A 10,477-nucleotide genomic window follows, 5' to 3' on the forward strand; every position below is an offset into this window, starting at 1 on the left:
AAATAAAAAAAAAAAAAAAAAAACCAAAACCAATACCTCATAATCGTATCTAGTATAATAATGACGACCATAGGTGGCCCAGTGTTGGCGAACTATGTCTTCGACTGTCACAAGCTTTCCACTATCAAGGTTTGCCTTGTTTTTATAAGCAAGAATAGATAACCAAGCCAAAACTGCCCAAATTCCATCTTTCTCACGAATATGGTCAGATCCTGTACAAGAAATTAGTAAAAAGAAAAACAAAAATCAGTTTAATACAGAATCTATCAACTCTGGAACGACCAGAAATTCAAATAAATTAGAAAAATCAGAGGCTGACCAGTTCCAAAACTCTCTTCCCCACAGACGGAGCACATTCCTGCATCCATTAAATTACCGAAAAATTTCCAGCCAGTGGGCACCTGGAGCAGATATAGTGATAACAAAATTACTCGTTAGGACGCAAGATGCAAACAACCTATAAAGTTTAGGATAAAAGATGAAAGTCTTGAAATGACCTCAAAAAACTTCAAGTTCAAGTTTTTGGCAACCACATCTAGTGCAGCAGAGGTTGGCATGCTCCTAGAAATATTACGGACAAAACATCAAATAACTTAAATGACTTTTCTAAAAGATTCTTAAATGTTCAAATGATGCTAAAGAATAAAGGAAGTTCCCTAATAAACATGCGTAAAATTAGATAGTCCATTAGATGTACGACATCTATAAAATTTGTTGCATTCTTCGACAGTATATTTAAAACAGATTATTTATTCACATAGCATTTATTCCATTACCATATGATTTAAACCTACCCAACGAATATATGTTATGCAGTGACCAAAAAAACACTACAAAGCCTATTTATCAAAAAATATTTTCATATAAGATTAGATCCAAATGGTTTAGTTTTTTATTCACTAGTTCATTTAACAACAAACTTTAGACTTGAATTACTTCGAACTTTAACGAACTTGCAAATTGAACTGTGGATTGAATACGACTCTGAAGTAATGCAGTTTTATACAGCCTTGATGAGTCCAAGTGGGATATCTTAGCAATGCAAGTAATTTCATTAAGAAAAAAAAAAACAAGTCTAAAGAAACTACTTTTAATTTTCAAAATTTGGATGAGATTTTGAATGCTAATTAAAAAAATAGCAAACTAAAGGAATAGATGGGTGGAAGTAGTGTTTATAAGCTTGTCAAGAAACTAAAACCAAATTGTTACCAAACAAAGTTTTAAAGTTTGCTGGGCAGGAAAAATTCAACAGAAATACAACATAAAGAAGGTGCCTCCAGAACGAAAGGGCAGGGAAAGGAAAGCAGAGTTGTAGATCAGGAGACTTAGCAGAGTGTAACAAAAGTCAAGTAACAGAAAGTAGCACCTGGCGACACCCTTTAAACCACCAGAGAAGTACGGAATAGCTTCAACAGCATTAGCAGCAATAATGGCAACAGAGTCTGAAGGAGTGACGAAAAACCTGTAAAAGTACAATAAATAACATAAAGAATAATTGAAGAGGAAATGTTATTATATATCAGTACAATTGATTAGGCAATACTATGATACCTTTTACCAAGGACCATATTGCGATCTGCATCACCATCAGCAGCAGCACCAAATTCTGGAGGTTCTTGTCCAGAGCTTGATTTACCCAATCCCATACGAGCAACCAATTCCTTGGCATAAGTCAGATTGGGATCAGGATGACCTCCTCCAAAGTCCTCCTGTTATATCGGTCAAGAATAATATAGAAAATTAAAAAACGGGATTTACGTAATTTTCATACAAGGAAAGCCAAAATATATTCTGAAGAGAAGACAACCTTAGGTACACAGTTCAGTAATGAGCTTTCTTGTGCACTGAGCTCTTCCACAAAAATACGTTTTGCATAAGCTCCAGCAACACCGTGTAGAGCATCATAACTTCAAAAGGCACATGTTTATCTTAGTATTTATGACCATAACACTAGAGATTACACATAAAGAGGCAAGTGTTCCTCTGAAAAGGGTTCCTCGATGAGGACATACGTACCAGAATGAGAATTTGGGAGAGGATAGAAGCTTGCGGATAGATTCAAAATCAAATATTGACCTGTTAAATTGAGAGAAAAAACATTCAGAGAACTGAAACAAAATGAACACAAAAGATTATCACAGAGATAATGACCCTCGAGGATAAAAGCTTATAAATGCAATTACCAAACATCCAAACAAGAAATAGCACAGAAATATCAATACCATGAGACACTTAAACTTACATTCCAGACAGGAAGAGGTTGTTGACATCATCACTCCATATACAAGTTTTCAAGGGGACAAATATATAAAAGACAAACTAATTGTGAAAAAAACAAAGAAGACCATATTTCGCAGAAGAAAAAAGAAGCACGCCCCATCACAGGTTAACAAGCAAAACAATGATAATAATCGACTAATTAGCGCTGGTTCAATATTAATTTTAGACTGACGGTATCTGACAATGAGTAATTACAAAACAACCATCCAGAAATAAAGGAAGGTACCACAAAGGAAAGAAATGAAGGGGGAAATAGCAATAAAAATGGTATGACATGTCATAAAGACAACAATATTGATCAACAAAGCTTACTTCATTAACTTCACATAGTCACTGGCAGAATCAAAAACTTCAACGTCAAATTGTCCTTCAGGTCCGCCAAAGCTAGAAACACCTATTGCGGAAATATCCACCTAAGACAGACAACATAACTTAATAAACAAGAATTGAGTTGCGAGTAATTAGAAATTGTAATATGAGAGAGTGGAAAAGTACGTTAGGTAGATCTTCAGAAATTAAGTACTCCTTTATTGATTGTGTGTTTTCATAGATCTTATCAGTAATTCCTTCTGGAGCAGGGCCACCATTTTCCATGTTGTATTTAATCCCAAAATCCTGCAAATATTTTTTTCCCAAAAATAAATAAAGCTCATCAAATAATAAGGTAACTTTGATGAAAGCAACAATTCTATGTCATCTAGATGCTCCAATGGGTCTTTTAGTGCACCCTAACTATTCACGCATTTTTTAGAGTGACCACATCCATTGAAGAAGGAAGCACAGAAAACGTAGGAATGCAATTCTTTAGTTCTAAAATCCTTCTGGGCAGTTGATTATTACAATTCCTATCTAATATACGAGAAAGAAGGCCATTCATTTACAGGCAGGCATTAGTCTCGTTTTTTCCTTCCTTTTTCCCCTTCATGAAACAAGTGTACTAAGAAATGGACGATATTGCAACATATCAATTGACTTAATTTAGGAACGTCATTCAGAACAGAGAGGAAAATGTAGCAAATAGAGGACAACTACCTCATTGGGGCCTCCTGGATTGTGACTTGCAGTCAAAATAAATGCTCCTGATGATCGGGATCCCTGGTATGAAAAGTTATTTTGATGGCTATCCTTATTAAAGACTCGAAATATTATCATCATGAAGCTGGAATTTTTGCTTATGTATAAAAGTAATTTCACTTACATCAACCCCAACTCTTTCACGTATGACAGCAGACACAGCAGGAGTTGAAAGCAAACCATTTTGACCAACCCAAATACGCCGTACCCCATTTGCTGCAGCCATCTTGATTATAATCTGTCAATAAAATATGGAAATATAAAATACGGGTTACACATCAATTAAGTAGGACATATGACATGTTGAGAAAACTAAAAATAGTTCAGACCAGGATTCCTAAAATAAGATTTCCATTAGCCAGATGTAAACAAATATTGGTTTCACACTGGAAGCTGAGAGTTGATTAGCAACTATCATGCTATTAGGTGTGAAGAAAGTAAATGATGAAGAACAAATTGTTCGCACCCCTATCATTACTAAGTTTGTAAAAATGGGATTTCCTTAAAAAGAATAAGAATGTCATTCGCATTTTCATGTTGAAGCCAAAAACTTTACTTCTTTTTTTGGGCATAATGATATCAATCATCACTCCAAAAGGTCGCCAAGAAACCAGCCTACCACAAAATCCAACCCTTATCGCGAAAGGACTGATGCAAGAGCCAAGAGAATCCCCTCCATCATATTACTGCAGTCCGTAGTCCTCAAAAGCTATGGGAGAACTCCTTGGACAGGTAAGGAGTCCAAAAACAGCACTCCCTATGAAAAAGGAAAACACAAACCCACCAAGCAAAAAAGGCTCCACACCTATTATTCCCTATCAGACAAGAAACACGAAATCCCATGGAAAGGGAGGAAGAACATGAAGGACGAATAATGGATACAATCAAATTTAGTTTTTTAGAGGACAAATGATAGAAGTGAGGTAATCTAGAACAAAGAAGAGTATCGCCCAACAAGGTGTCTTCCCATCCATTCCCCACAAGACATTTAACAAACTGAGAAAAGAAGGAATCCCATAAAAGACCACTTTGCACAGTCTCCTAAAAGTGTTGTTCGAAACCTTGAACTAATGAAGGACCATTTAAAAGGGTTCCATACTTCCTTACAATAACTAATGCCACAAGTAATCCCACAAGTAATCGATCTCCAAGGAGAAATGCCAAAATAGGTTCGCTCAGACGCCTAAAGTTGCCAGACTCTGAAACCTCTTAGATCTTAGGGTCTAGAAACCACTTAATAACTCACCAAATGAGACCCTCACCCCTCTCCTTATCTAACATGATGTAATTAACTTGACAACTTGTGTTGAATAAAGTTGCAATCAACATAGAGACACGTTCGATAAATTGTAAATCTTTTTAGAAGAAAAATCGATGGAATTGTAAGTATTGTCATAAGATGGGTATGAATCACCCATGTTTTCTAGTCATGGTCAAATTCACCAATTTTCTATAAACTTCTCTTTCCTGGCTATCGCACCAACTTGAGATTAATACTTTATTTCATGTATTTGTCAACTAATACATTCAATAATTTTTTTTTTTTTTTTTTTTTTTTTTTTTTTTTTTTTTTTTTTTTTTTTTTTTTTTTTTTTTTTTTTTTTTNGTAGTAAAGACTGATTTTTTTTTTGTCTAGCGAATCTTACATTAGAGAGTCAACACCATGGACCTCATTCGAAGGCCTCTTGAATGTATTAGGTATCGGAGGATCGGAGGATCTAGGTCACATCTTTTACAATGAGGCATCGGAGGATCTAGGTCACATTCTTCGGAGATGCAAGTTCGCTAGGTTGGGACTCCTTTTTAGAAACACAGTGTGAATATGGTTTGCAATAGAGACTGTCATCTTATGTTGGAGGATGTCTTATTCCACCTGCGCTTTCATGATAAGGGTCGTATTCTTTGGCAAGCTTTTTTTTTTTTTTTTTTTTTTTCCTTTGCTATTCTGTAGAACATTTGGCTAGAGAGAAATGAGAGAAAATTTTTGAGGGATTAGAAAAATAGGATGAGGTGTGGGCTCTAGCCAAATTTATTGCCATCTTTAGGTATCTGTATCTAAAGATTTTTGTATCTATCTTTCGCCCTTTTCTTTAATCACGGTAGGTCGGTCGTTAGTTGTGGTGGGCCCTTCTTTGTTGGGCATTGATTTGAAAGCCAAAATGGAGCTTCAAAATCCTTGATGGGCATTGTTTTTGCACTCCATTTGTATTCTTTCCTTTATTCTCAAGGAAAGTTCCATTTCTAAAATAACAATAATAAATCAATCGATCAATAAGACAAACACAGTAAATACAATATTAAGAGTTAGTTCACTTGTCATTGATTTGACTTGAATTTGCCATCGAATCAATTCCTAAACACGACCCCTGTAATCACTATGGAAATAAACTTATAATGGTACCTGAATAGCATCCTTTGAATAATAGCGTCCATCTCCAGAAACAACAAGTGTAGCCCCTTTATCCACAAATAAAAGTTTACAGTTAAAGAAAAATCCAAAAGAGTAATGTTCTATCAGAAATCAAAAGTTAGCTACTTAAGAATAGAGGTTAAGCCTAAAAAGTAAAGACCAACAAATAAATCGTAACGAGAAATTGAATTCCATGTCTGGACAGAAGAACAAATGTTGAGTTGAGACCCTAGCATAATGAATTAGTCAAGAGGGAGGAGTCAAAGGCTCCATGCAAAAAGCAAATATGAGTAGCGAGAACATAGAACCCTGCAACGACTGGTAGTATACAATATTGACACCTAATGCCTTTGTCAGGCCAGGCACAAAGCCACCATCAATTCTAAACAGCTGAAGATTAGGAGTTTGTAATGATGAACTGATAGAACCCATAAGAAACAAATTATGAACTGATAGAGATTGATCAAACGCATAATGAAAATTAATCATCTCTGCGTAACTACTAGGAAGTTCATATGTGAAGTGAAAGATCCACAACCTCGGACTTTTTCAGCAGTCAATGCATTAAATGTTGCCTGAACAAAATTCTCCAAGTAGTTTGGTTGAATGAATACTTTAACCTGGAAAAGGTCCAGCCACAAAATATCATTCCAGAGTAGAAAAGAAATGAAGGGAATTTGCAATGCACTAAAATCTAAACAACAGTGAGAAACCAAAATAATTTTCCACAATAATCTAATTTGGGTACCATAACAATCCTCAGACAGATAGTTAAGGCACCAGATCTAGCGCACTGTTCCAATATGATCGAACTCAGAACACGCGACAATGGTTAATAAAAGTACAGAATCAGCAGATAATGGATTCAAAGGAATAGGCAAATGAAAACAATTTAAAATAAGACAGGTCAATCCCATTGATTCGAGAAGAGAACAAAACAACACGTGACGTATCCATTAAAAATTTCCAGCGACATAGCTAAGAAAATCAAGAAGATCCAACGCTCATGCATCACTCAGAAAACAAACGATATTCAACTTCAAGGCGCCAGATTAATAAACACATAGACGGATCCAAAGAAGTCTCAAAAGTGAGTAAATTATTCAAAAACAGTACAATAAGTTATCCAAATCTACAAATTCGGAAAACAAATAGTCCGACATTGCCAATCAATAAGGAACTCAGAATCCGTTTACAAGTCGTCAACACGAGATCTAGCCGAAAGAAAACCACAATAGATCAGGACGAAGAAGCCAGATCCACATAGATCAGAACAATGCAATAAAAAAAATAAAAAATAAAAAAACGAAAACGAAGTGAACGGAAACGAATTAGAGGCAGATCCCGACGACGATCGAGGAATGATACAGGGAAATGCAAAGAAAAAGAAGGCAAAATCTAAGAACGAACCTTCTTGCGGAGGCCAGAAGTACCGGGCTTCTGGCCATCGATAGGGGCGGTCGGCTTCCTGGTGACACTGAAGCGAACCATGACTGGAAGAGTTGCAGCGGCGGAGAAGAAAGGGAAGGAGATTGACGAAACAGAGAGCAGGCGAAAGAGAGAGATGAGGAAAGGGGAAATGGGAGATTGAAGATTAATAAGGAGAGGAGAAGAAGAACGAACCAAGGGGCGACGAGTACGGGGTTGCTTGATTCTGCGGCATTGTATTACAGTGGCGGAAACCGATAGAGAAATGTCGTGTTATGACGCCACGTGGAATAGAATATATATTATCTTTATGTTACAGATGAGAATTTTCTTTTTCTTTTTCTTTTTCTTTTTCTTTTTGGCGCCCTCTCCTTTTATGCGACTCAGATTCTATTTTGTATGGGAGTGTTCCAGTGGCTTCAATAATATTAACTATTATTTAATTTTGTAACACGTTCTACCTTGATAATTTTGTGTAGTTAATAACTAAACTAAAAATTAATTAACGGTTCATTACGCATAAAATTCAATTTTAAATTAAAGATATCAATTTTGTGGTTAATCAATTATACATAAAATAAAAACGACCCTTCAAATTATAATAAAGAATTTATTAAACACATTTTAAAATTTAATAATTTATATATATATAAAAATAAATAAACTTGCTTCTTACCCAAAAAAACAATTGTTCCAAAATAAAATCAATATTAATATCTTCACATAATTATTGATTTCATCTAAGAAAAATGTTTGTATTAAATCCATTATTCGTTTCACGTTAAAAATATCTAAATATGGTAATGAATTTGTCTGTTCTTTTTTTATAGGGAAAATATCAGTTTTTGTAGTTTTTTAGTTTAATTCAAAACATCTCATATCAATAAAGATATATGTGGAAATTTATCGTACTCTCAATATTTTTAATGCAAAAAAGTATTGCAATTTATTCCTCGCGATAAGTTTTTTAAAAAAATATTCCCACATACGATCAATGTATATAAAACATATATTTGATCGACCATTCATAATATTTAGACGAATAAAATATTAGAATTAGTTTTTAATTGAAATTTATATGTCTTTGATAAACTTATTTAATTGTGGATTTTGTAAATTAATCAAATTTAATTTTAAGCAAAACTTAATTATTGTTAAATAGTGATTTTTTTACATTACTTGTGAATTTTTTATTTTTCTATGTGAAAATTCAAATATATGATTTTGAAGAGAAGGTATGGATGGTCTTTGGGGACAAATTTAATTAAGTATATTTTTCTCCCACTGCAAAAGAATAATTATAAATAAGTAGATTTCTGATGTTTTTCCCCTTTAAAAACATATATTTAATACATAAAAGTATAAAAAATTGTAAATTAATAAATGAAATTAGGATCTGACATAAGAGTGACGATGGAACCTTTCCCTCGTAGAAAGTAATAAAAAAAAACTTCTTTATTCGCTGTAACAACCTTAAATTTTCTAGTAACAAGCAATCACATGTCTTTCTATGTAGAAATAAACATTTAAAACTTTATTATAAAATATTGACACGGACTTATGTAAAATGTCTTTAAAATGACCTAACAAATTCCTAAATAAAATAAATAACATTAAAGATAAAAACACCATATTCTAACCTAAGTCTAAAAAGAAATAAATACAACTATCTTATACAAGTGTCATAGTCTCAACTTGCGATGTAACGACTCTAAATTTTTACATACTCAGAATCGCTACTAACGTCCCATGCTCATCTCTTATGCGAAAAAATAACTCTTAAAAAAAAACTTCATCTATATTATAAATGTTGAAAACATTTAAATACTTTCTCTTCAAAACACAGTCATGGTGTTACTTGTTTAAATACGAATACGGAAATTTAGAGAAAATAAAAACAAATACAAAATAATTTAAAACGATGAAATGCAAAACAACATATTCTAACTTAAGACTAGGAATTTAAATATGAGTCTACCTTATGCACATGCCACCGTCTTTGTTCGTGATGTCGTCGTTCTCTATACATGTGTGCCTTGCCTTTACCTGAAAAATGATGTGGCACACAGCCGGAGTATTTCAAAGAACACTCAGTAAGTGGCCCCACACTAGGGGTCATGCAAATGCAAACATATGCAATCATGCTCTTGGGACCTATCTCTAGCTCATCTAGGGGCGGCCTCTAGTCTCGAACAAATTGGATCTTTAATATTTCCCTACACACGACCCACTTGTGCGAGTGTGAATTCCCAAGGCGCTCGCACACCCCCTAAACCCTCTGGTCAAGCTAATCTATATTGACGTCTGAAGGTCAGCGGAACCCCATAGTGTCATGTTCCCCATGAACACCCTGCTCGTCATACTATGCGCGTCTGCACTGATCATTTTTAGGGGAAGTATCCATATGCTTATGAACATACAATATGCATGAGGTCCCTGTAAGTCCATCTTATCATCTCTTCGGACATAACTCTCTAGTCTCATTTCTTTGTTACATTAAGTAACACATGCTCGTTGAATATTTATATTTATATCATTTTCATGTTTTTAGGGTTGTGTCCTATTTCAATTGGAACCCCGCGACGAGTCCAAGTTTGACGGAAGTTGAATCCTGTTTTATTCTTTCTCTTTTCTAACTTATTCTAAGTCTAAAAACTCTAAAAAAAAAAGAAGGGGAAGGGGATTAGTCACAGATATTTGATTGTTTTTCTAATATTTTTCACCGCTTCCCAAGTCAATAACTAGAATGAAAAAAATGGGAATACCACGCATCCGGGAATAAACGATTGATCTCGATTAATAGACCCGCTAAAGCCCCGAACCATATAGTATCGGTCTATCGACATAATGCAATATGACACTCACCATCATATAACATGCTTAATAGGGAAAATATCAAACATATTTTAAGGGGTTAGATAATTGGGGTATGGGTTGAGGATAGAAAATGGTGGGCATGGATGAGGGGTTAGTGGAGAAAAGTGGGGAAGGATTTTTTTTTTTTAATGTAATTTCTTTTTGCCATATTTATTTATTTGGTCTATTACATGTATGTCTTGTCAACTGTGCAAGAATGTTTTGCCTTTACCTGAAATAGAAGTAGCATGTGGCTTGATTATTTTAAAGAAATACTCTGTAAACATGAATGAGACCTATCCTTTTAGTCTATATTTCTTTAGGCGGCTATCCTAAATGGGTAATTGGATGTGTATTTACTGTTCTACATACGACTCACACATGTGAGTATGAGCCCACCAGTTGGCCCTTTCTCTCGGGCAAGCCTTC

General features: G+C 34.5%; 1 protein-coding gene across 1 annotated transcript in view; it reads right to left on the minus strand.

Moving 5' to 3' along the window:
- LOC111472098 (phosphoglucomutase, cytoplasmic) overlaps positions 1-7,439 on the minus strand; it is an 8,971-nt gene extending 1,532 nt beyond the window's left edge. Inside the window, exons 1-14 of the mRNA XM_023117792.1 lie at positions 7,175-7,439; positions 6,303-6,384; positions 5,756-5,811; positions 3,479-3,592; positions 3,313-3,375; positions 2,776-2,895; positions 2,593-2,693; positions 2,017-2,076; positions 1,808-1,907; positions 1,552-1,709; positions 1,367-1,462; positions 498-561; positions 320-401; positions 16-212 (exon numbers count right to left, since the gene is read on the minus strand). Of these exons, the coding sequence (XP_022973560.1) occupies positions 16-212; positions 320-401; positions 498-561; positions 1,367-1,462; positions 1,552-1,709; positions 1,808-1,907; positions 2,017-2,076; positions 2,593-2,693; positions 2,776-2,895; positions 3,313-3,375; positions 3,479-3,592; positions 5,756-5,811; positions 6,303-6,384; positions 7,175-7,255 (1,374 nt within the window). The 5' untranslated portion in view covers positions 7,256-7,439. The remainder of the gene's footprint in view (positions 1-15; positions 213-319; positions 402-497; positions 562-1,366; positions 1,463-1,551; positions 1,710-1,807; positions 1,908-2,016; positions 2,077-2,592; positions 2,694-2,775; positions 2,896-3,312; positions 3,376-3,478; positions 3,593-5,755; positions 5,812-6,302; positions 6,385-7,174) is intronic.
- Positions 7,440-10,477: the final 3,038 nt, after the last annotated feature.

Source organism: Cucurbita maxima, unplaced genomic scaffold (assembly GCF_002738345.1).
Source record: "Cucurbita maxima cultivar Rimu unplaced genomic scaffold, Cmax_1.0 Cma_Scf00064, whole genome shotgun sequence".
Taxonomy (NCBI): domain Eukaryota; kingdom Viridiplantae; phylum Streptophyta; class Magnoliopsida; order Cucurbitales; family Cucurbitaceae; genus Cucurbita; species Cucurbita maxima.